We start from the raw sequence: 27,031 nt of genomic DNA, 5'->3' as shown, positions 1-27,031 counted from the left end.
CATGAACTGCACTCTATCTGGATGCAGAAACATATAAAGACTAATGGCACAGATTCGTTTTTACCTACAGGAGTTTCTGTTTATGTACCCAGGTACTCTAGAGGACACCAGCCCACTTTATCACATGAACCATTTCCTTCAGCCTGCTGAATTTAGTTTCACAAAGAAACAAAGCTTATTATAAAGGCGTTTTAAAAACCATTATCTTAAATTCTTTTTAGAAGCACTGACTTTTTTTTTTTTTTTTTTTTTTGCAACCATTATATACAGTGTTACATAACAGCTCTGGAGTACAGTACATGCAGCAGAACATACCTGTTGAATATAAAATGCTTTTCTTAAAATCTTCATCGTTGGAATTCTCTGAAGTCTAAATTATAGAATGCCCATTACTTTGAGAAACTGGTTGAGGAGTACAAATGTCTGCATATGTTGGCCACTGAAAGAATCCAAGGCTAACTGGAATAATATTCGTAGCACACCAGGAGTGCATAAATAATTTACTTACATTATTAAAATACAACCCATAAAATTCAAGTTCAAGATCTTACAGGATTGTCTATGTAAATCCTTGAAGTGGTTGCCTGGAAATGCATTGTTTCTCTTTTCTCTTTTCTTCTGTTTTAAAGTCCCATATAAAACATTTAGTTGAAGTTTTTCCTTGCTCACATGAAATGACCACCTTTATTTGTGCCGACTGCCTCTCCTCTTCATAGCGGCGGTGCACTGCGGACAGTACCACTTTCCTTTTGGAGCTTCTGTCAACCCAACGCACCCATAATGGAACCACTCTATAGGGCACTGGAAGGCAAAATTGCAGAGAAATGGTTCAGACCTCTAAAGATTACAGAATACGCTGACATATGCCCACTAGACTGCGTATTATTAGATTCATGGAAACGGAACTTTTAGATCAAGGAGCCGATTTACAGATCATTGAATCCAACTGGTTAAGTTTCAGAGATGAGGAAATGGAGGCACAGAAAAAGCACGCATCTTTGTTAACTCGGAGGTTCATATAATCCCTTTTCATAATCCCAAGTAACGAACAAAAATTCACTAATTCTCGTTAAACTGGAGGATACCAACTTTCAAGGACAAGAAGTGAGATGGGTCCCAAAAAAGGCAAATATATTTTACGGATTTTATTTAATATTCAGCATTATTCACTGCCTTATAAAGTAGAATAAGCTGGTTGCAATGCAAAACATGAAGGGATACCCTGGATTTCCTCTCTGGGTAGATCTATGCCTAGACATGCAGAGGAGAAGTATTCTACTCTGCAGCACATTAAGCACTTGCACACGGGCACAGGAGATCTGAGCACTCGAAGGGCACGCCTGGGAGTGAGGGATCAGAGAGTACAACGGGGCGGTCATGGAAATGCATCATCTTCACTAAGTGCCCCAGGACTTCACAACGCTGTTCTTGAAATGATCGGGCAATACTGTTCTACAATAATCACAAACAGCCCACAAGTGATTCTACAGAGGGAAGGAGGACAGTCTGTCTCCATCTATGTGAACATGCTGTTGGACCCTATCATGTCAGGAAAGTACAAACTTTAATGCACACCAAGCCAACCCTGTTCAATCTTCAGATTGTGTAAACTGTTGATTAACCTCAGGATTCTGACATTATGCATTAGTACTTCTTTAGAATTCAGAGTTCTGTTACCCCTCTGCAGGAAAAGATAAATGGAGGGGGACTGGAAGTTTGAGACAGTAAGGAGGGAATAAAATTACTAGAAGAAATATTCTCAGCATCCAATAAAAACAGATCTCTAACCAGAATTAAGCTTCCTAAAAAAGAAATAGGAATTCTTTTCTTTCAAACCTGCTTTACTTTTTATACCAGAAGTGGCTCTTATCAGCTGACAGCTGCAGAGTACAACAGGAAGTACTCTACTGACAGGAGGAAAATATCTTCACATCACAGCCTCAACATTTGCACCCCAACCCCTGGCCGCGGGCTTCCCGACAGAATGCACTGTTTTAAAATTCTAGTTCTTCACCGCAATAGGTGAACTGGATTCTAGTAAACACTGTATTATTTAGCAAAGGGGGTGGAGAGTGTTTCTAATTTTCATACAATATAATACTTTTTTAGAATTATAATCTGCACATGAAACCATAAAACTAGCTTTAAAAAAACTTAAATTGGGAACACATTAAGGGACATTACCTGTTTTGCAGAGAAATATTCTAGCATTAATATGTAATTAACATAACTGCAAACCTGTGTTCTTAAACTCAGTGACACAGTAAATAAGAAAAATAGTCAAGTAATAATAATTTATTTTTTTCATTCCCAAACAGAAAAAATTTAATACTTACATCTTGGTTATCACAGCCCACCATCTCACCATAGGATACCTAGTTCAAATAAAAGTAAATATTTTTTATTATGACTTATGACAAGCGTCTAAATCCAAATTAATGGTTTGTGATACTGTTAGGAAATAGACGGAAATATACCACATACTCAATTGCACTAAAAAATAGGGTATATAACTTTTTTAATAAAGATTTTATACAATTTAGAGCCTTTTACTAAAAGATTTTGGGGGGCAGGGGGACAGAGAGAAATACACAGAAATTACGTGCTCTTGGAAAGTATGAAAGAATCTTGACAGACTATCTTTGTGAGTGCTTTCTTTTATAAAGAGTTTACATTACTTTCTTGGTTACTTAAGGTTTTTACTTTTCCTTGGGTCACTAGGTCATTTATATTTTTGCAGTCAATAGCTGAAACTTCTAAACTTAGTATAAATTTACTATCTGCCCTTTCTCATTTTTCTTTTTGCTGCTCATCACCAGCACTTTATAATTTCCTAATTCTTGAATTAACTTATGTTCTCAATGGACCAAAACATTTTTTCAGACAGGGTTATAACTAGAGGGTATACTATCTGATTCTCTGCACTAGTGAGAGTATCTGTATATGGTTGTATGCACATGAATGACTTCTCTGGGTAACAATTTTGGGGGGGCACCCAGATTTTTCCCTTAGAGCTCTACAGATATATTGCATCAACTTAACTAGTTTCCAGTGTTACAGATAGGCAATCTAGGGTGAATCTGATTTTGTTCTTTTGTAGGTAAGCTACTTTAACTGACAGGATTTTTACACAATTTTCTTTTTTTAATCACTGATATTAAAAAACATTCGGGGTGCCTGGGTGACTCAGTCAGTTAAGAGTCTGACTCTTGATTTTGGCTCAGGTCATGATCTCACGGTTTCGTGAGTTCAAGCCCCACATCAGGCTCTGCACTGACAGTGTGGAGCCTGCTTGGGATTCTGTCTCCCTCTCTCTCTACCCCTCCCCTACTTGTGCTGTCTCTGTCTCTCTCAAAATTAATAAATAAACTTAAAAAAAAAGTTTGTCAGGTGACAGTACAAAAACTAACAGACTAATGGCAAATTCTCAAAAATTAGATTGCCACTCACACCATTAAACACAATAAATTGTACATAGATTAAAGATTTTAAATGTGAAGAAACTAAAGTATATCAAGAGCTAGACAAAGCCATTTGCAAATAAGAAAAAATGAAAGACACGTTTATAAGGGGAAAAAAAGCAAAAAGGCCTCCTAAGCATATAACCCATGGCTGACTTCATAAAGACTGAGTCATTACTACATAAAATTGGAATTTCAAAACTAAAAAAATAAATACATAAAAATAAAAAAAATAAACCGCAAAGCATTCTTAATGTACAAGACAAAACTGATAGAAAAATCGGCCAACACCTTTAAGAGTCAATTCATAAAAGAAGAAATAAAAATGGCCAAAAAGGGTCCAATTTTACTACTAACGTAAATTGAAATGATTGTGTGATATAAAACTATCAAATTGGTACATGGTTTTCAAGACAGAATAATATCCAGTGTTGGACAGGGTTAAGGAGACAGGCACGCTCACCAATTTTTGGTAATGAATTCCAAAAGATAATTTGGTAGTCTATAACAAATATATTAACTTAACTTTATTTCTAAAAGATTATCTTAGAAATACCTGTATAAAATGGATAACATTTAAAAAATGTCTACCATAACGTTATTTGTAACTTCAAAAGAATTAAAGCCACTAAAAGACGTATAGCTAACTATTGGTTTAAAAAGTTACACACAGCCTAACAGATAACTGTGAGAAAATTAAAAAAATTACTTAAAAACGATGCTCAGTACATATGACTTAGTGAAACAGTGTTACATAAAGAATATACTGTGACTCCAACTGTCAAATTCACACACATATATACACATACACACAAACATATACATGCACATGCGTATCTGCACATCTGTGTGTACATATGTGTATGAGACTGAATGTTTGTGCCTCTCCCCTAAATTCTTGTGTTGTATCCCTTCCCCTCAACTGTATTTGGAGATAGGGTCTGTGAGGCAATGAAGGTAAAAATGAGGCCATATGCGTGGAATCTTAATCCAGTAGGGCTGGTGCCCTTATAGAAGAGGAAGAGACACCAGCGCTGTCTTCACCATGTGAGGCTACAACACGAAGGTGGCCCTTGGCAAGCGAGGAAAAGAGCCCTCACCAGGAATGGAATCGGTCAGCACTTTGACACTGGCCCAGCCCCCAGCACTGTGAGAAGATAGGGTTCTGCTGTTTAAACCGCCCCATCTGTGGTATTTTGTCACGGCAGCCTGAGCAGACTAAGACAACATGCATGTGGGGTGTATGGCAGTGATAAATCAAAATGTCTAATTACAGGCTGTATCCGGGGGCTGAGATTATGGGTGACTTACACATTCTATTACATTCCTTATACAAGAAAGCAAAAGTGTTTTAACTGGAGGAAAAAAAGAGCACTTAAAAAATTGAAATAGCTCCCTTTCTTCTATTTGATTCAGATTATGCTTTTACCTGATTACAAATGCAGTATCGTGGTTCATTTGGGTCGTAAGTCCAATCAACCTGACTGTTTGAATCGGATTCTGGTACCACTGTTGTCTGTTGAGACATCTCTTGGACGACGGCTGATGAAGAAGAACACGATGACAGAGAGGAGGAGGAGGAGGAGGAGGAGGACTGCTGATTTGAAGACTTGTTGTTGTTTCTGAAAGAACAGTATCAGATCTATTTGCTCAGCATCCAAAAGAAGTTACGTGAGAGTAACTCCTAAGTGAGTGGTATGACATGAAATAACATCAAATGTATAAATTAACATTTAACGCAAAGTTAAACTAACCTGATAAACATATTTGAAAGCATAATTGTTGAGAGCAACAAAGAGCAATTATCTTTCATAACCGTTTTCTTTTTTTATATATTTTTTTTGTTTTCTGGAGAATAAAGATATTAAAAAAACTCAGCATATCTTGGTTTTTAAAATAATTTTTTAATCAGTTACTACGTAGCATTGACTTAAATTATAGGTAATAGTTTTAAGAATTAATATTAGTTATGGCTACCTTAGAGACATTCTTTGTATTTTTTTAAAATTTTTTTTTTAACGTTTATTTATTTTTGAGACAGAGAGAGATAGAGCATGAACGGGGGAGGGGCAGAGAGAGAGGGAGACACAGAATCTGAAACAGGCTCCAGGCTCTGAGCTGTCAGCACAGAGCCCGACGCAGGGCTCAAACTCATGGACCGTGAGATCATGACCTGAGCCGAAGCCGGTCGCTTAACCAACTGAGCCACCCAGGCGCCCCATTCTTTGTATTTTTAAGCCAAGTGAATACTGTTCATCAAAATCTAAAATACAAATACACATCCCAAAAAGTGTCCTTCTTAATGCCCATCACCTGTCTAACTGCCCCCCCTCCTCCCCTCCAGCAATCTCGTTTGCTCTCACTTTTTGGGATGAGCACTGGGTGGCATATGTAAGAGATGAATCACTGGGTTCCACTCCTGAAGCCAGACTGCACTGTATGTTAACTAACTTGAATTTAAATAAAAAAATATATATACAAATACACAAAAGCATTTGATGAAAATGATCATGACCATCTGTCAATATGTGAATACTTACCTGTGTTAGATAGGAAACAGAGTGTTAAAATTCACAAGCAATTTACTATTATTTATATGCTAAAATTAAATTTTAAAAATAGGGAAATTTATCATCGGCAGTTATTAAGATGAATTATTTTTTAGGATATCTAGCACTTTTGTGTTGATTCTACATTGATCATTCTTTTAGAGATTTACCCACAGAAGATAGAATACATTTTAAAATAAATTATAATGCAATTACTAGGTAACCTATTCTTCTGGCCTACCATTCAGAACTTCCATGATGGCGGAACACCTACCAAACGCAGACACCTGGGACAGGTGGCGCCGAATGCTGTGAAGTTGTCATATTTAAAATTCAGACAATCTTCCTTAGAGTCTCATACACTCAATCTAGAGATATTTTCATAATTTCAGTTTTGGGGGCATAAGACCAAGAATGAAGGAAGATAATTTACTTTTAATAAAAGTGAATAATTTTATTCAAAAAAATTCCCAGGATAAAATTTGTGTCTTATGCATTAATTTACATTGAAACAATGATAAAATAAGGGATGATAGCTGAAAAAAGTTCCATAAAATGGTTTATCCTAGGGAACGAAAGAAAGTAAACAGAAGTCATTTATACCCAATGTAAGACTTTAGAAAGATTAAAGACACTTAATGTCTTCTAAAGACTTTACTCCTCCAAAGTAGGGCAGTGTGAATGAAAATGTCATGTCTCCCTGCTTCCCTAAAGGTCACCCTGATCCTTTATATGCTACCTGTGTTTAATATACGGAAGCCCAGCTGGGTACCAAGTAGCCTGCATACTTAGTAAAGGCATGGGGCTACTGTAATGATCAAACTTACTTGCTCTTTCTCCCGCTCCGTGAGTCGGCTGCTGATGAACCGGCGTTCTGTGTTAATGTAGTCATGAGTGCTGAAGATGATGAATAGCCAGCTGTTTCTCTGGGCATTGAAAATTCTTTTCCCAGCTGAAAGTCATTATTCTTAAACGCTTCATAACTGGCTTTTAGACTTGATGTTCTTCGTCCCTCTTTCATCTTAAATAGACATTCATGGAGAATATTAATAAACATAAGTATGCAGACTTTCTTTTTCAGTCCTACTAGTTATAATACTATGTTGGTTATCCAGTATTATTTTGTTTAAGCCATTATTTTCATCACTGTAATTTAAGCTACTTTATGTAAAGATTTAAAATCAGTTTTTACACAGTTAGGAGGTGACTATAGAGTGGGCAACTTAATTTGGAATATATTAATTTGGCAATCTAAGTCCTGAGGCTATTGAAGAATCCCCGAAACCAGCAGAGAGAACAGAGTGCTCTCCTAGCAGGTGCTGTGGCTCACTGTCAAGACTATGCACATCATGAGCAATTACTGGGTGAAGGGCTCTGCATGAGATTGCACAAAACTATTTTTCACTTTTCATTATCAATCAGGTAAATTAATGCATATTCATTTCATTAAATATTCATATCAGATACCATAAAACCATGATTTAAAAATGGAACTACACAACGTAAAAAAACTCTTTGTGTTCACATCTAGTTGTTTCTATTCAAGTTTGTCAATGATTCAGACAAAATGTACCCATTTCCAAACCCCTTCCTTTTTACCTGAGCTGTGGCTTGAACGGCTTGAGCTGCGGCCATGGTAATTGCCCCTGCACCAGTTCCTGAAGATAATGAGCCAATGTTATAGGATGCCAGAGGTTGGGAGGAATTCACGTTGTAAGCATTGTTGGAAGAGGCTGTAGAATTGTTATTTCGACACCCTATGTAGAATTAAAGAAGAAATAAGAATGGTTGGAGAGAACATAATGTTAGTGAGCTTAAAATACATTATTTCCCAGTACAGATATAATCGTTAAATTTAACATTTTCACGCCACTATAAAATTTTCATGTTCCATTTTCCCTTTTTCTTCTTTTCCCACATGTGGACTTTAACCAAGTAAAAAATCTGTAAGCTTCGTTAATCCCGAACACTTTAATTTCCCCTTATTTTAACAGAAACAAAAAGCAAAATTCATATTTAAGATAATAAACTTACCTAATGTATTTTCCTTAGATGCATCTGATGTAAGGGTAGATAGAAGAGCTTCAGATTTAAACTTCTTTTCAGGAATATGATCTGTTGTTGTATGGTGAGAAGTCAGATTATATTTCCTTTCTGAATATAAAGAAAGAATCTGTGTGTTTTTAAACTTTAAAGAACTATGGACAAGGCATAATACTTCCATCCAGTTATAAACAAGTACAGCTATGTTCTGAGTTCTTCACAGAATACAGAACAGTCTGTTTTCTTAGAGGACAGGATAAGAAGAACTCTCTGTGTCACCTATTTCATTAAGAGTAGACTTCTCACAAAAAAAAAAAAAAAAAAAGAGGAGACCTCTCACACAAATCACAAAAAAAACCCACAAAACTTCAGTAGCAAAGTACTGCAGATAACCCACGATTCACCATGGTTTCACATATAACATGAGAGGAACTTTGTTTTCAAAACTCTACAATTTTTGAACAGTTTTCAGTCAACCCTTCTTTCATTCAAATTGATCTGTCACAAAATGCACCGATACAGTCTTCTAGCAAGCTAACATCCAACCAAGCATTCATTTACTCACTAGCCCACCAATCATTTGAGACCTTCTTATATGCCAAAGTAGGCTAAGCACTGGACAAGCAAGGATGAAAAACAAAACAAAACACCAAAAACAAAGAGCCTACCATCAAGTAGTTATCATTTGCCTTGGGTTTTAACACTCTCTAGAGAGAGTCAGGTGTCTGCATATGGAAGTGTATACTGCTATTAATACCATACATTTGTCCTCCAAGTATTCCAGGAAAAGCAAACTCTCTACTCCCAAATCAAATACACTTTTTTCCCAAATGAAGAAGGTAAGTCCACCAGGAACTATAATGAAAAAGTAGATCTCACAAAAGAAAAGGAAGGGAATTTTTTCCCCCCTCAATTGATGGCATCGAGCCAGTTAAAAAGAATATACAGGTAATATAATGAGTTTTTAGTTTTAGCTGCCCTAAACCAAACTTACTTTCCACTGGAGTATGTGAATGAGCATGGTGATTGTTCACTGGCTGTGAGGGAGTATCTAATTCCAAAGATCCTAAAAAAAAGGCACAGAGATACAACTCCATTAAATGTCAACACAAAAATTTACAGGTCAATCAACTAAAGGCACTATGTACCCTTACCCAGCAAAGGACTGGCAAGTTCTATGCATACGCCTGTATCATTTTAGTTAAGCACATTAGAGAATCACCACTTCCAGTTGCACCCTGAGCCAATTTCATCCTCCCTCTAAACAATACATAATCCACTTCTTAATATTCACCTTAAGTACAAAACAGCTCAAGGCATGCTAATGTCTAATTGGGGAATTCAGGACAGTGGGTACCACATAAGTGGATGAATGGATATCATAAGTCCATTACCGATAAGATCTGAAAAACTCAAACTAATTATACTGGATTGAAGAAGACCTTTCAATGGGAGATCCTACAGTATTAGGTGATGGGGCATTAGTACATGAAAGAAAATTCTTTGATCATTAAAATGACACATGATAGTAAAGACTTCCTGAAAGAAGTTAGGCACAGAATCTCTACTGCCAAGCATTAACATGCTTTTAAAGAAATATTCTGGGTTTATCTTGATCCCTTGAGATGAAATTATGGCAGGGCACAGGGTGGAGCAGATTTTAGAACTTGATCTGGTTTAGTTCCATATGTCTGTGTCCTTACAGAGGATGCATAATTAACCTTCCTGCAGTACTGAATAGGCATGAATTACTGTTATTCACAGCTACTGTCAGCATTTCAAAAAAAAAATTAGAGCAGTTATATTTTATTTTGTCTCAAAATACTATTCTCAAATAGGATTTCCTTGGAATAAAAGTATCACAAATAAATCAGACGATCATCTAAAGTGATAGATCTACTTTTGAATACAAAAATGCACTACGGATACCAAGTTGGATTCATGACTGGTTGTTTCCCTATTCTAGGGAGCATGTGTATGAAAGAGAGAGTGAGAGTGTGTGTGTGTGTGTGTGTGTGTGTGTAATATATATACATACATACATGTATACATACATACATATATAAACACATCACCTAATACCATAAATAAATTTTTCATCAGTGTGTAGAAACAGGTACTTGTTCTTGCTGTTGAAATGAACCAAGAAAAAAAAAAGTAATCAACAGGTAAATTATAGCAGGAGATCAAGTCGAACCTTGCAAAGAAATATTAAAATGACTTCTCATGAATAAGAAAAAGTTTAAGAAGGACTTACTTGAGAAAGAGAGGAAGTGTTTTGGAACTAATTAAAATCTTTCTTACTGAGGGAAAAAACCTTAAGGCAGTTCTTAGGAAGAAAAAAGAAAAACTTTCCTCAAAGTTAAAGTGTATCCAATAGGCAGGGCAAAGTCAATACATTTAAAGACAGATGGTTAACCTGTTTCTAGATGGCTCTATTTCTTTAAATCTTTGTTCTTACCACTCAATTTACTAATATATATATGCATATTAAAAAATGGAATGACTTAATATGTGATTTTAATAAAGAGAGAGTGTATGATATCCTGTATCCTCTCTCTCAGCATCCATAACCCAAATGTTCTAACTGCTAGAGTCCACGCTTGTCCGACCCAGGTGCCACCATCCACAGAAGCGCGGGATCTGAGAAGTCCCCATGGGATAAGTGTCTCCCTAGTGATTCGCACATGGACTGTCCGACATTGATGGAAAACTGTAAATTTTACTTACGCCTCTCTAATATTTCTGTAATTCCAGCATTATCAGCTTCCAGCTCCATCTTAAACTTAGCCAGTTCCTGATCCAGCTTTCTCAAGTGTCGATCTACCTGTTTCAAAGAAGATCAAAGATAACCACCAAAATTTGGGACACTATTAAAGTGTCACTTTAATGAGGAAAACTAAACCTTTCTTCTTTTAGTGAATCCGCTTAATATCCTTGAGCAAGTCAATTAACCTACACCTCAGCTTTTTAATCTATGAAATGAGGGTGTTAGACAAAATAATCTCTCAAGTCTCCCTTAATAATTTGAAGTTTTAAGAAACTAAAATCACAATTTGTTAGAAAACATTCAGAAGAGGTGGGATATGAAACTAAAGCAAAACTGGTATTTGGGACTTGAGGGGAGAGGAAGTGCAGGAGGGTTGGTAACTTTTTATAGTATCCCCTGGGATTACTTTCAACCTAATCCCCTACTTATAATAAGGTCATCCACACTGCCATCCTATAATAACTGTTATTTACAATGAAGAATGAAAGATCCTTGTCTATAAACAAAGAGGCTCCTATATTCTATACATACATTTCTCGAAGGCAGAAAATTAAACCATTATACTTGTAAACATTGATGTAAAGGGTTGAAACAAAGGGAGTTTTTAGCCAGAAAACTCTATTCCCCAAAGAGCCTGGTTAAAATGGTTTTATTGTAATACTACTGTCCTTGTTAAGGTAGCAAATTTTTTCATTCACCTAGAGATCTTTTGACTGATTTCAGAAAACTATATGATACCTCCAACTAGCAGCAAGTCTTAATTTCTTAAGGTTAATATTAAAAATTTTTTCAATGCTGTTTCAAATTCACTACTTTGAAGTGAAACAAAGAAAACACAAATTTTTTGAAAAATGCTGTTATATTCTTGACAACACCTTTTTTCAAACTCCAGATTCCCAATGGATCATTGTTAAATAATTTAAGAGTGACTTTCTGACAAGTATCAAGAGGTCTATGATACATCATGAGGGCAAAAAAAAATGAAATAAGAACGAAATAACGTGTACCTAAAATGAAGGAGATGGGGAGAAAAGTAGCAAAAGATAATTTGTTTGTGTCAGATGCCACATAACGTGCTTGGTGCATCAGATGCTCTTCTGTCTTTTCTAGCCCTTGCTCTGATCTTCTGACATAGGTTTTTACTGTCTCCATTTCATAAGGGAAGAAACTAATAAGGCTTAGAGGGTTTAAGTAAGATAGCCAAAGGCAACAGTTAATGCCTTATGGAAAAGGAACTTAACTCTGATCTATTTGTAATAAATTGTACTTCACCATCTATACCTAACATTGCCCTCTGAACTTCTGTATGCAGCACCCAACTGTTTATTAACTCAGAATAAGAGAATTCAAATAGAAAAATAAGAATATCTCATTATTTATATTTTGTATATTAGCAGCACCCATTGGGGTATTGGTTAGTGACTTTTCAATATTTTAAAACCCAATTTTTCCCTCCATCTTCACACGCAAGTCATTTTTCAGAGCCTGGTAGAGACTGTCCTCGCAATATTTAAAATCCTATAGAGTCACATATTACAGACAGTTGCTCCTATTCAAAGAACATGCAGGTAATTGAGCATTCTTTAATGGAACCTCCCATCCAATAATAATGTGTGAACACAGACCTCAGTTATTCAAGAATACATCTTACACTGTCAAAATGTAATCTCAAGGGAAGTCAGAAAAAATACTCATATTTAAATTCCAAGAACACTCAATGCAATGAAAATACTCCACCAACTTTATTACCTACAATCATACTACTAATAAATACTGCATTCCTATTATGTGCTTAGTTAGCACTGGGTTAAATGGCAGACACATGAAAAATGAGAGAGAATCCCTGCCTTCATAGGAATTACAATTTAGCTGACAAATCAAGATTTCTGTAAGATGTTTAACCTAATGTTTTAAAATATATATCTCCTAGATGTAGCAAATAAGCAAAAGCTGGAAAAGGATCAGAAGAAATACATTAAAAAAAATATATATATATATATATATAAAACACTGGGCTGTGGTAGACATAAAGGAGGTATAAATGAGTTAGAGGGTGAAGAATGTATCATCTTTGAAGGGATGGAAAGAATGAATAGACACAGAAAGACAAAGGATTCTAAGAAAAAAAATAAAAAGTAAAGAACATTGTGGCCTGTAACAGGTGTGTACAGTACAGACAGGTAGAATATTAGAATCTTGGCTGGGAAGATGGCGCCAGAGTGAGATGGCGACGCCATGGACCCTCCCCTAACTCCTTCCACCCCTGCATCTAATAACTGTTTCGATGCATTAAAGATAGTACTGATAAGGGTTATCATACATGAGAACATGGAAAATGATGGAATTTTCCAGTACTAGCAGCTCAGAAAAAGCAGCAGAATCCCACGATTTCATAATTCTAAAAACCAAATACATAATTAAAATAAACAAACACAGAAAAGCCTAAACCACATTGTAGTAGGCAGGCAGCTTTGGAAAATAACTTCCAATCATTCCTACCACCTGAAAGGTAAGAAAAAGATTATGAACAGATGAGTATTATAAGCAATCAGTAGGCAATGAGAATTAATTTGTCTCAGATTCACCGCTGATGTACTAAATCGAATTAAAGTTAGAAAGTTGACCACAGATTTAACTTAAGCTATAAAGCACCAGAGTACTTAAATGGTATTAAACAGCCACAGAAAGAACACTGAACTTGACTGAAAGCTGTGGACTGCATGTCCTCTACCCTCACGATTCTGCATGGGTAGAGCACCTGTTCTGGCAGATCACCATAATGGCCCCATACGTATCAGGCAAAGCAAGAACCTAAATTACCCCACTCCTCCACACACATCTGACCTCATAAGATTGATTTATAGTAGTAAAGAGGGTCCTACGCCAACTGAGAGACATTTTCCATTAACCACAGCTTTCTAACACAAGGCTGACCATGGAGTCTAATTATTTGATTTGCTCCCCATTTAATGTCAATAAATAACAGCAGCAAAATCTTCCTTACTCTATAGCCCCAAATCATATCTGATAACCCCAAATGTAATTCCTTTAATTTTAAATCAATTTCTGACTTCTTGAGAGCCAAAGGAAATTCTGTCAACATTATTTGTTAACATATTGATGATCACAAAGATATTTAAGTCACACTTGGCCCCTCTGCATGAAACAAAAAAAATCCTCATACTTGAACATTTTTGCATAGAACTGTAATTATTTATTCTTTCTCTTTTGACTCCCAGTTTTCCAATATTCAAATTTTAAGATGTGTCACTGGTGGACCCAAACTGAACGAAATACAGCATTTTAAAAAGTTTCTGCGTGATTTATGGCTTCTAATACCATGCCATTCTAAAATTTAAATGTCTAGCTTGCCCTTTTAGAAAGAGCACAAGTTAGTATATAAAGTTCTAAGTTGAAATTCATGACAATGAGAGATAAATTTCTAACTGTGAAAAGATCTGGTAACAGTGAATAAAGAGGGTAAATTGGAGAAGAAAAAGGAGTCGTGATGGCAAATTATTTCTCTGACAAGTCATGAAAATGATTCTCCACATCTCTGAATTTTATTTAAAATAGGTGAAAATTTGACCCATCTTTAGGCTGAATCAAATATTTGAGGCCTAAGCACATAAACTACATCTAATCTTCCTTAAAGACAATGAGGATAGGAGACAAATCAAAAGGTCAAACTTACACAATATATTTCCTTAATTAGAGTATCAGATGAAGAATTCTCAAATTTATAGGTAAAATGTAGACCTGAAATATAATCATCTCAGGAACAGGCCAGGATATAAAAAAGAAGCAAGTTCAAGGGTACTGAGCAATGTAAGAGACTGCTAAAATCATTCAAGCATTAACTAAAAGCTCAAATTCTATCAGAGTGTACACAAATCAACTTTATTAGGTATTGTAATGTAATACAGCCTTATGACAGTGACATCTGACTGAGAAACACAAATAAGTGTTTAATGACTATGAGCATCAGGATTCTAGAAGGAAATTATTTTAATAGGACAGCTTTTTGTTGTTGTTCATTTCACTAAGACAACTACTGAAATAAATTTTCAGTTTGTTCTACAGAACCTCTAATTCCACCAATCTCTTCATTTGTGGATATTTATGCAGTCTCGTTTCTTTTCTTCATAAATGAAAGTAACAGTATAAGGCTACTTCTAGGTATTAAAAGTTTACTACTGACGTTAGAAGTAAATAAAGTATCTCAAAAATTAATAATACAATCAAATACCATGCTATATAAAACACTGAGGGGCAAATCAAATACAATTATATACTAAATTATTGTACATTAAAATCTGTAAATATACGCTTACTTGAAATTACCACAATAACACAATGTTTAAGCAAAGGCATGCAGACAATCTCCTCTAAGGTATACTTCACTCCTGTTTAAGGTGGCCTCCTGCTGCTTTCAGAAGAAAAAACACACAGCTTGCATTGGCTTACAGGAGGACCTTGCCTGTGGTGGCTCCTGCCTGCCTCCTCTGAATACCTTTCTTACATACACCAACTACACTGGCCTCTTTCTCATTGGACCGGCCAAGCCCTTTTCCCCCTCAGACTTGACGCGTGGTACATCATCTACATCATCTGCCCGACATGTGCTTTCTGAAGCCCTTCCCATGGCTGGCTCCTTCTCGTTTTCCAAGTACTACCTCAAATGTCACCTACTAAGACTACACTCATCCTGGCGACATTCTTAACAGCCTCCCCTAGTAATTCATTCTTCATCCCTCTTTCCACAATGTTTATTTCCTTCACAGCACTTACCAAAATCTAATCTTTATTTGATACTATGCCTATATTCATTGCTTGTCTGTCATTACTGCCCACTATACCAATGACTGCTCATAGCTGGAGCTCTACAAATATTTGCTGAATGAATGAAAGTTACTCTCTCCCACTATGCAGAAGTGTATAGAGGTACCTCTGTTTATTGGATAAATGATCTATGAATGAAAACTGCTGTAAGTTTACATTTATACTATGCCCTATCCACTCACCTTTGAAGTATTTAGCTCCCTAAGCTCTCAAGTGGTAATAGTTATAGGAATTTAATTCCTCTTTCCTTTTTTTTTTTTTTTCCCTCTTTCCTATTTATAAAGACTTTCACCTGGATACTTACTGTTGCTATTTTGGGGAATATAACCAATTTAAGATAGTAAATTCATTTAATAACTTCCCTATGAACAAGGCAATAATTCCCTTACGTTCAACTGCAATTACCTGCAAAAGTACACTTACCCTCAAGTGTAAAGTGCTCAAATTCCACACGCCACTCTGGCAAAGTGGTGCAGCAACACGGAGCACAAGTATTCCAAGGAGGCTATTGTTTTTTAACATTTTATAATGACTTATTTGTGATAAGTGATACTCATTTTTTCACTTACATTAATAATATCAGATTACCAAATAAATTTTCCTCTTACATAAATTTCATTTTAAAATTTACTTAGTAAATGGATGTACAGATGATATGAACACTCTAAAAGCCTGGAGGGTAGGATGCGAATATTAAGGTCTGGGAAACACTGGATTAGATCACCTCCAAAGTCTTTGTCCTTGTGCTCACCATTCAACGAATCTGTTGTGCCAGGCTCTGAGGGTAGAGAATGACTACAAACCTATGTACCCTCAAGGGCCCTGGCTAGGAGATCTACTATTTTTTATTTTACGAAAATAATATTGTCATAATTTTGAACTGTCAAGGCCTAATAGTGTTTAATAAACGTTTTCATACTTTAAAAGGAATCTCTTTAAAAGCAAAGGTACTGAAAATAGTCAAAAATTATTAATGTACAACTATAAAGTGAAAGGTATTTAAATAAAACATGTACCTCATAATAAGTTTTTTATATTTTTAAAAAAATGCCCCTTTTGCTGAAGGCGTACCTATAAATCCTGTTTTAGAACTTTCAAAATGAGCTTATGTATCAGAGATAGAAATCTATCTAAACTGAAGACACTAAAAAAATTGAGAGCAATTTAAAGAGAGGGATGCCAAAAAGATGTGAGCAAAGACATAGATCATGAGATTGAATGTGTGGTCTCCTAAAGCGATTCTATAAAGGAAACTAAACTCACTTGAATTATATTACTTTCATTTCTCTTGGTTTAAAGCCATACTTTGACAAGAGGTGGCTATTTGCCTACCCGTGTTTGGCACAGCAGCCTGTGTTTGTCCGTCAAAACCAAGCCAAACTTAGCATACTAAAATGTGACTCTGTTACCTTCTGAGAAAATGTCACTCAACTGCCATATCTGATGCAACAAACGGAACACCACTAAACTCTAGCCACTAAACTCATAATGTGGGAGTCCCGTTAGTGCCTTTTCGTCTCCATTAAATAATTTAGGCGATCTTGTTCAACAAATGTTTACTGAGAAATAACTACGCTAGAGTCTGAAAACACTAAAAGATTTTTTAAAGACATAGTTCTTGACATTTATAGTAGGGAAGACACACATACAAGTAAAAGGTAAATAAATAATTATCATTTAATTCAAGTAATAATAAAATCATGGGAATAACAATATTTAGAGGTCAGTATGATTCTGTTGAGGGTAAGGTAAGGCCCAAACTGCTAATTACCTACTCAATAGCCTCCTTCCTTACTGATAGAACCCCAACTGTACTCCAAGGGTCGCAATGTACCCTGTTAAGCAACATTTCTCAGCCTCTCTTGCAGCTAGAAGGAGTCAAGAAGATAAGCAGGAATCAGTAGGTAAGATTTCCAGGCTCCTTTAAAGGAGCTGACTGAATTGCAAAATACGCCCTTTTGAGTAACCCCCACAGCAATTCTTCTACCTGTCCAGAAAAGAGGAGGAACAGATCAGAAGCAGCCTGGGACAACAAAGATGTCGGGGTTGCCACACAGCCCCTGGCCTGCCTCCTCCAACAGTTATTTTACATGAGAGGAAAATAAATCTTTTGTTTAAATCACTCTTGTTGTGGGGTGCCTGGGTGGCTCAGTCAGTTGAGCGTCCGACTTCGGCTCAGGTCATGATCTCACGGTTCATGAGTTTGGGCCCTGCATCAGGCTCTGTGCTGCCCTCTCCGAGCCTGGAGCCTGCTTCGGATTCTGTGTCTCCCTCTCTCTCTGCTCCTCCCTCACACGCACTCTGTCTCTCTCTGCCTCTCAAAAATAAAGAAAACTGATTAAAAAAAAATTTTTTTTAATCACTCTTGTTGACTTTCCTAAGTGGTCAAATCTCGTCTCCTAGATATAAATGACACAAATATCAATATTAAGGCGATTTTAATAAAGAGACTGCATGTGGAGGATTATGAAAGATGGAGAAAGTTTCCTAAGCAAAGATGAAAGGAAAAGCATGCCAGTCATTTGTTGTTGTTAAAGTTCTTGAATGACGGCAGGCTGTAGAATTGGAGAGGAAGGGGTAATGAGAGATGCTTAGAAAATAAAAACGAACACGACATAGTGATCCACTAAATGTGGGGAGGCCAGGGACGAGGAGGAGGCTGGGATAACTTTCGGTATTCCAATGTGAATAACTGGAAGATCAGTGGTTCTTCTGAGAGAAGCTGAAGGGGAGACTAAGAGTTAAGACTGAATACACTGAGCTCCAGGGCCTGGAATTCTCAGGTAAGATGAATAGGCTCAGAAGACAAGTCTGAGTTTGGGGAATCATTCATGTATAATTGCTAAAACTAAGAGAACACACAGAAAATTAATGGAGAGATTTCTCAACTTGGGTTGTGTGTGGCACAGGGGATAAAACTGGCATTTGAGAGATCAGTTCTTCACCATGTGTCATTTGGTCTTTCTGGCCTCTGGAGTTGGGCAGAAGAAGGGAAGAGAGTTACCTCTACGTGAGAACTACTTGAACACAGTAAGAAAGAATGCAGGTCAAGGACAGAGTCCTGAGGAACAGTAACCATTATGAGTGACACCCATGGAGACTGAGGAAGGTCAGAAAGATGGAAGGATGATAATAGACAATTAAGTCTCAAAGAAGAATGGATTTTTATTTTAGAGATGTCACAATAGCCTGAAACAGCAATTTAATATGGAGTGCTAAAATAGGAAGGAAGCAAAAGGGGGAGAGGAAAAGAAAAGTCACAAAAAGGAAAGGCATAAGGAGGACAGAGAAAGGAAGGGGAGAGGAAGGAAAGAAAGAAGAAAAGACAAGACAAAAGGCAGTTCTGGAAATATTGGGAGACTGGAGAAAAACCAGGTGCAACTTGGCAGAGCTGAAAGGGAAACAGTGGCTCCAAGAAAGTGCACAATTCCAGTTTGAGGAATAAGATGGAGTGAATCTTTAAAGAAGTGAGCGCCTACTATCTGCCCAGCTAACAGCATTTATATACATATGTGCAAATCTATCTGTAAGGCACAAATTAAGACTGCTATTTTACAGATCAGGAAACCAAGGTTCTGGGATTAAATACTTTTTCCAAAGTCCCACTGTCAGTGAAGTGGCTGAACTCACGTCTGTATGGATCCATTATGGGCACTTGCTTTTTATTACATTTTGTTCAGTTTATCACATCACCTTCAATTACCTCACTCCCTACCCTAAATAATCTATCCCCCTCAAAGAATTTACTAGGTTTTATTTTCATTCTTTGTTTATCCATTATCTCTGAGTGAAATGCTTTCCCCTCAATGCCACACCTAATCCAGGCCCCTCAGCCTCTGAATAAATTCTGTTCAACACTCATCTCATAACCTCTAAGAAATTAACAATAACTCTACTGTGAGTTAGTTCAGTCCTTTATCAGATATTTATCTTTAACTGCATTAATCTTTATTTGTTACACTGTTTCTATACAGGCTCTTCACTTTAGTTTGTGGGCACATCTTCCCAACTAGTTTACCAACACCTTGAGGACACAAGCCATTTATAGTATTTACTTTTTACTCCTTCGTTATAACTCCAGGTAAAACTCCATTATACGAAGCACAAGAGTACATAAACAGCGTGGTTCATAAATAATATATAAATACATACACAGAAAAACACACATATTTAAAAAGAACATATTTATATTATACATATTTTTCTAAGTGTATGAAGTATTTTTTAAACATACAGAAAGTACTAAAATAACAAAATATAAACCAAGAATACAGCCAAAGATCTATATGATTTAAAAAGAAGGTAGTCTCTAAATAAAGACTGACACATATAATCATTAAATATGAGGACGATGTTACTAAACAACTTCCTCTTGGATTCAAATATACATGTCTTTTTCTATGTCTATATATATAATTCAAGACCGAAACAATTAAGAACTTTTTTTTTTTCAATTCCACAGTAAATCAAGCTACCATTTGTTCTACCTTCCTTTAGGCAGTACATCTTTCATGAAATTATTTTCAGAATTATTTTCAGAACTGTATGAACAAAAGAGCCTAGGTTATTTACACCAGTAAAACTTTCTACTATATGAGAACAACAAAACATTTTCTATAGCTTCACAGGACAAATGTTTGCTAGTTTTGCATAAACATTTACAATGTGCACCATGTGTGGTATGTACCTTTTATCTCGTGTCTTGCTCACCAACAACATTGATGTTTACATATACTTGTTCAGTAATAAGATGGCATCCAGGTAAGATGACAAAAATACGATGTGAAATCTATACGCTAAAGTAGACCATAAGTGACCACTTATTTCTTTTTAGCTTTAATTTGCTTGGAGGCAGAAGCAGAAATGAGTATTTCCTAAAGGATGTATTTTAGAAGCTGCTTAACATAAAAGAGAGCACCATAATTATACCAGTTTGAGAAATACTGCTTCTGTCTTCTTAGTGATTTCAATCTTTCACAAGTGCTGCTACTGCAAAAAAGAACCTTTTTTTAAAGTTTAATTGAGTGTTTCCCATTTCTGCCACCTGAGCCAGTCGTTGAGTGCTATCTATTGACATCACTTAATAGATAGTTGAGTACTATCTGTTAACACTGACTTCAAATGATTCTCTTCTTCATTTAATCAGGCTACCAAAAAGTCTTGTCAGCACAGTAGTCTGACATGTATTTTACCACAGAAACAATCTCAAGAGGATGTACAGGGAAGTAAATACACTACCTTAAAATAAGGATTAGTAAAATAAATTTAAACATCAATTCTTGTTGAAAAAAAAAAAAAAACAAGTTTAACATCGGATAAAACCTTATAGCAAAGTAAATTCGGCTAAAATGTAAGGTTCTAGACCTGTTAACTAAAACTGCAGACTCTCTTTTCTGCATAGAAACCAAAAATGGACACTAAAATCTCAAATTAAATGGGATCAAGAAAACAATACCTCAAATTTAGTCTGCTCTTCCTATTAACATTCAAGCTGATGAAACTTAAAACATAATCCATAATGTAAATACTATAGCACAGCATTCACATTAATTTTACTTACCAAGTCATATATCTGGTTTGCCAACTGTACCTTCTCATCTGCATCTTCCAAAGCTTTATAGTAATCCTGAATAAAAACATTTTCATTTTAAGAACAAATTAATAACTTAAAAATATGTGCAGTTAGGACATAAAACTGCATTTTCATTATCATACCCTGTATTCAATGTCAGTCAACCTACATCAGCAATAAAAACCCAGTTAAGGATAGGATGGGGATGGGGTAGGATTAGAAATTTTATACAATGGTCAAGAATCAAAGGAAGATGTGAAGCATTCCTAAAAAAGATATAAGTAAAATTAAATACTATTCCAAGTCTAGCCTCTAAACTAGTAAAAAGTTATGTGAACTAATGAATACTCTTTTTCTTTCAAAGAAAACGTTACAATTTATCTAATTTATACTCTCCATTTTTAATTTTTTTAAATAAAAGTATAAATATTGAAAATATTCTGACCTGCATGTCTCTATTTTCCAATTGTTCTGGAACTCTCAGGGTTTTTTTTTGTTTGTTTTTAATTTGAGAGAGACAGTGAGAGCGCAAGAGTGGGGGAGAAGGGCAGAGGAAGAAAGAGAGACAATCTTAAGCAGCTCAGTGAGGAGCCTGACAAGGGGCTTGATCCCACGACCCTGGGATAATGACCTGAGCAGAAATAGAGAATAGGACACTTAACCAACTGAGCCACCCAGGTGTCTCAGAACTCTCTTAAGCTAAGTATTAATTCCTATAATTCATACAATGCCAATCTATACTTTAGATTTCTCCTCATATAAAGCAAATCATTTAAAAACATAGAAACCATGGACTTTTAGACTTTTAAGGGTATATCCAAGCTGCAGTGCACCAAAAACTTAATAGGTTAAAGGAATAATAACTGACTTGGTGTTGCCCATTTGACCCTTGAACATGGCGGGGGTTGGGATGCCAACCCCCCTGCAGTTGAGAATCCACATAGAACTTCTGACTCCCCAAAAGCTTACCTACTAACAGTCAACTGTTGACTGGAAGCATTTACTGATAACATAAACAGGAGATTAATGCATGTTTTGCACAAGCATTATATTCTGTATTCCTATAATAAAGTAAACTAGAGGAAAAAATGTTATTCAGAATATACTTTTACGGTACTGTTCTGTATTTGTCAAAAAAAAAAAAAAATCCAGGTATAAAGTGGACCCATCGATACAAACCCATGTTGTTCAAGGGTCAACTGTATATGTGATGTCTATACTCATACACACCTGGGTCTCCAGGTATCCTCCCAGTCAGGACCAATTCTGTTACAGATTCTAATTTTTTTTCTCCTAACAGAAATAATCTTCCTCCCATGTGGCAAAATAAATAACACAATACACGAAATTTGTAGCTTTCAGATTTCTTTCTCAGTTGATCTTTGATCAATTCTCTGAAGGATGGGGATGAAGGAGCCATTATTATCAGAGATATTAAAGAACCTGTCCAATGTCACACAGCTAAACGGAGGTCACGACAAAACGTGGGTCTTTTATGTAGTTCTTCCAATGTATCCCAAATACACTAGGTCATACATTTAAAGCAAACCTTGGGAGGAGATCTGATACTCATTCTAATCTGGAAGAGACCTGAGAGTACTATAAAATTAACAAAAACTCAAGGAATTCTGTATTTCTAGGCCCAATTCATATAGAGTTTTAAATAAAAGATTTTTAAAGGATCTTCTCAACTCTTAAAATTCTGTTCTTCTGTGATTCCACCAAGTCAGGTACCTAGCAATATGTAAAATATGCTTCAAGGTGTGCTATTTTTCATACCAGTTTGGGGCCAAAATTAGAAGACAGTATTTTCATCTCTAAAGACAAAGTAACTTTAACTACCTGTAACCAGAATAAAACAAATTAAAAGAAAAAAACTGTACTTTTTATGATTCTGTAACTCTCTAAAAAAAGTTGCTAATTTTTATTGCCAAAAAGTTATTAAAAATTCTTACACCTAGGGGTGCCTGGGTGGCTCAGTCGGTTAAAGCATCTGACTTCGGCTCAGGTCATAATCTCACAGTCCATGAGTTGGAGCCCCGTGTCGGGCTCTGTGCTGACAGCTCAGAGCCTGGAGCCTGCTTCGGATTCTGTGTCTCCCGCTCTCTCTGCCCCTCCCCTGCTCATGCTCTGTCTCTCTCTGTCTCAAAAATAAATTAAAAAATTAAAAAAAAAATTCATACACCTAAAGCTCTAAACCACAACAAAATATTTAAATTTTAAAGAGCCACTGGTAACTTTCCCTCATTCTGAGATCCAGAAAACTATTTCATTTTAAAATATCTTTCTCAGAGAGTCCCAATATTTACTGATAAATCATCCAGAGTGTTGAACATACTTTTTTGATGGATGCCATTTGTTCTTCTCTCCACTCCGGTTTATTTTTCTTTGCATTCATAAAGAATTCACTGACTCTTTGTTCTAGTTGATCCATTGCATCTATGACATAATAAAAACATTTCATATTTAGATGACCAAATTCATATACTGAATATACATGCTTTGATTTGGGGAAAGAAAAAAATATCTGACAACATACACTCTTTCACTTGGCCAATAACTTAAATATGTCATGCTTTGATTATGTAAATGCTTTACTTTAGAAAAAAATAACAATTTTCTCTACTGACAATTTATTTTTGTTATTTCAAAAATTTTCCAGTCATCAAAGGAGTCGACTACATAGATAAGTTCTGTACGACAGTATTTCAATAGTACAGCCTTTGGATCAAAAGCTAATGGCATTAAATCAGCCAAATGTGCCAAAACACAATTTCTCATCGAAAGTACCACTAGAGGGGTGCTGGGTGGGTCAGTCGGTTAACCGTCTGCCTTTGCCTCAGGTCACAACCTCACAGGTTTTTGGGTTGGAGCCTTGAGTCAGGCTCAGTGAGACAGCTCAGAGCCTGGAGCCTGTTTCAGGTTCTGTGTCTCCCTCTCTCTGCCCCTCTCCTGCCAGCACTCTCTCTCTCTCAAAAATAAATAAACATTAAAAAGTTTTTTTAAAAAGCACCAGCAGATAATCCTCCCGTTTCCTTCTTTCTTTTTAAGTTTATTTATTTTGAGAGAGAGCAAGTGTGTTGGGGGGGGGGGGGAAGGGCAGAGAAAGAAAGAAAGAAAAAGAGAGAGAGAGAGAGAGAGAGAGAGAGAGAGAGTGTCTCAAGCAGGCCCCACACTGTCAGTGTGGAGCCCGACCAAAGTGGGGCTCGAACTCACAAACTGTGAGATCATAACCTGAGCCGAAACCAAGAGTTGGAGGCTTAACCAACTGAGCTCCCCAGGCACCCCTACATTTCTTTTCATAAGAAAAAGTAATAAAAAGATTTTAAATTCTCACTATATGCATTAAGCACCCGATTGTCTCACATCATGACTGAAATAGAGGGTACAATCATTTATTCACTTCATACACTATATTATTTATTCTAGATGTTTTTCTCTAAGCGTATGCCAAGAATGGTCATCTCATTCCATGTCTGCTAAAAAAGGAAAAGTTAAAAAAAAAAAAAAAAAAGGGAGGGGTGGAATCTGTTGCTATGTAAGTTGAGGAAAACCTTTTGGAGATTTTCAGGGCATAATAGGTTTTTAAAGATTCTAAGAAGTCTTGCAGTTAATTTTTTAAAAGAATTTTCCTTTGTCTAAGTAAGCATTTTCTAACTTCAAGTTAAAATGAATTTTGTGAGCAAGCCAAAGAAAGACACAATTCAGACTTCTACACTACAATCCACCAAATAAAAGAAAGCTTCCATATCTTATCACCTTGTATTAAGTGCAGCCACATGAAACTGACAAGAGGCTGAGAAAAGTATATTCATGAACAATGGTGCGGAAGGTGGAGAGGGGCAGAGAAACAAGTGAGGAAAAGTACAGGTCCTTAGCTACCTCAAGGAATGGTTGGTTCTCTGATCTCTTTCCACAATACCCCTTTTCTCCCAATCATATCCCAAAACCCAGGTCTTCCTTCACCTCTACTTTTAAAAAAACAAAAAACATGGGCAGCATGAGAAACATTTCATGTGTATAGCCTAAACATCACTGGAATAAATGGGATCAAGAAACCTATTTTTTGAGGATACACCCCATGAAGGCCAGCCGGCCATTATTATCACTTATACAATTTAATTAAGGAATAGCTGAATTTCTCCAAAGCGGGAGTAACATCCAGCTATAAAGGTACACCGAACTATATACTTTAATTAAGTAACATATAATTCATTTCGCATTCTTAATTTGTAACATAGTATGTCTACAAGATAGTTAGAACAGCTATATTATACGCATTTCATAAAAGGGGAAAGTTCATGAGGTTCATTCAGAGCATGGTGGACATAAATTTGTACTTAAGTGTAATGTTGCTCTAAGTATTTACCTTATCTCCAAAGACACTGATTCTTTACTTGGTTTGAATTGTAAACCCTTTTTTAGAAACTCCACAGAAAAAAAAAATGATCATATAAACCACATACTGCTCTGTGAAAGAACAAGGTTAATTTTGGGAAAAAGTAACCAGACTACCAAGCTACCACTGATAGAAAAAAAGTCAATATTTTTATTACAGCAGATAAGAAGCTTTACAGTAAAATCTTATTTCCTTCACTTTGAGAAAATATCATCCTGTTGACAATTGAGAATGTATCCTATAATGTGTAACTTTCCAAAATTTGACATTCCAAGTTCACCAGGGTCACTAAAGAACCACATATCACCTATGCTTCTGTTTTCCGCTCTTGAAAATTTTTGAATAGAACGAACTTTAACAAAAGTATAAATGCTGAAATCTATGTTCCATACATAAGGGCTCAAGTCAAAATCTTCTCAACATTTACACCGATGTGCATTAAAACAGGTATCTACGTCCTCACTGAAGGTACAGAAGCTTTTATTGCAGAGTCTCGAATTCGAGAAGAAACAGATACACGTGCCCTAATGCCTCCTTCTCTTGTAAAAGCAAGGAGAAAAGTAGCGTGGAAAGCAAGAGGCAAGATTAGGCACTGCCTTTTCTTTTTCACAACTCCTTATCCACTAGCCAGTGAGCCGGAGGAGAGTCAAATAGCGGAGGCGATGAAGTCGATGGCAGGGAAGTCTGGACTGAACGCGCGCGGCGAAGAAGGGCAAACGCGCCGACTTACTCTGCACCTGCAGGTCCATCTCGCGCATCTCAGTGAAGCGGTCCCGCAGGTCCATTGGAAGCTGTTCAATCACTGTCAAAGGGAGAGTCCGTCAGAGGGGCGGGGCCAACGGCGAAAGTACGCGCTTACGTCGCTGCGTGCGTGCGTGCGTGCGGGGGGGGGTCGAAGGAGCCGGCAGCCCACAGCGAGGCTGCCAGTTACCGTGAGAAAGAAACATCCCCCGCCTCCCCCTCCCTCCCGCCATCCCGCCTGCCCGTCCACTCGCGCTCTTGCCCGCCCGCAGGTCCCACAGACGGCCCCTGCCAGCGCCGCCCACTCACTTTCCAGATAGTCCTCTAGGTACAACATCGCGGCCCTTAGAGCTGGGGGAACGAGGGGGTCCAGGGGTTTATTTGTGTCACTCGCTGTCGCCGGAGTTTTGTCCCTTCCAATATGGCGCCTCCGCTAGCAGCACCCGCTCAGCTTCGGCGGAAAAAAAAAAAAAAAAAAAAAAAAAAAAAACCACTTTGGCGCCTGACGGCGCTTGCCTCACTGCCGCCCGGAGCTGTCATTGGTTGGCTGAAGCAATGACGTAAGCCGACCGGAGCCCGCCCCCGTGCCATTGTGGGAAGTGTAGTTTCATTCCCTCCCAGCAGTTATTAACGTGCTGGCAGTTCCTCATGTAG

At 36.8% G+C, this 27,031-nt stretch overlaps 1 protein-coding gene across 2 annotated transcripts; it reads right to left on the bottom strand.

Moving 5' to 3' along the window:
• Positions 1-26,856, bottom strand: ING3 (inhibitor of growth family member 3). Of its 2 annotated transcripts, none has more exons than XM_042970737.1 (12): positions 26,687-26,856; positions 26,367-26,438; positions 23,576-23,676; positions 21,226-21,291; positions 10,784-10,880; positions 9,048-9,119; positions 8,045-8,125; positions 7,610-7,767; positions 6,838-7,031; positions 4,891-5,083; positions 2,337-2,375; positions 1-801 (listed from the first exon to the last, which is right to left on the bottom strand). In XM_042970737.1, exons 1-12 carry the CDS (start codon positions 26,712-26,714, stop codon positions 685-687), a joined length of 1,218 nt encoding a protein of 405 aa, XP_042826671.1. In that variant the 5' UTR covers positions 26,715-26,856; the 3' UTR covers positions 1-684. The 2 variants fall into 2 exon arrangements, with proteins under 2 accessions (XP_042826671.1, XP_042826665.1); XM_042970731.1 differs by having other exon boundaries at positions 8,045-8,164; positions 26,687-26,855.
• Positions 26,857-27,031: the final 175 nt, after the last annotated feature.

The sequence above is a fragment of the Panthera tigris genome, chromosome A2, assembly GCF_018350195.1.
Source record: "Panthera tigris isolate Pti1 chromosome A2, P.tigris_Pti1_mat1.1, whole genome shotgun sequence".
Lineage (NCBI taxonomy): Eukaryota > Metazoa > Chordata > Mammalia > Carnivora > Felidae > Panthera > Panthera tigris.
Note: the sequence above shows the minus strand (reverse complement) of the source record. Positions and strands in the feature narration are given on the sequence as shown.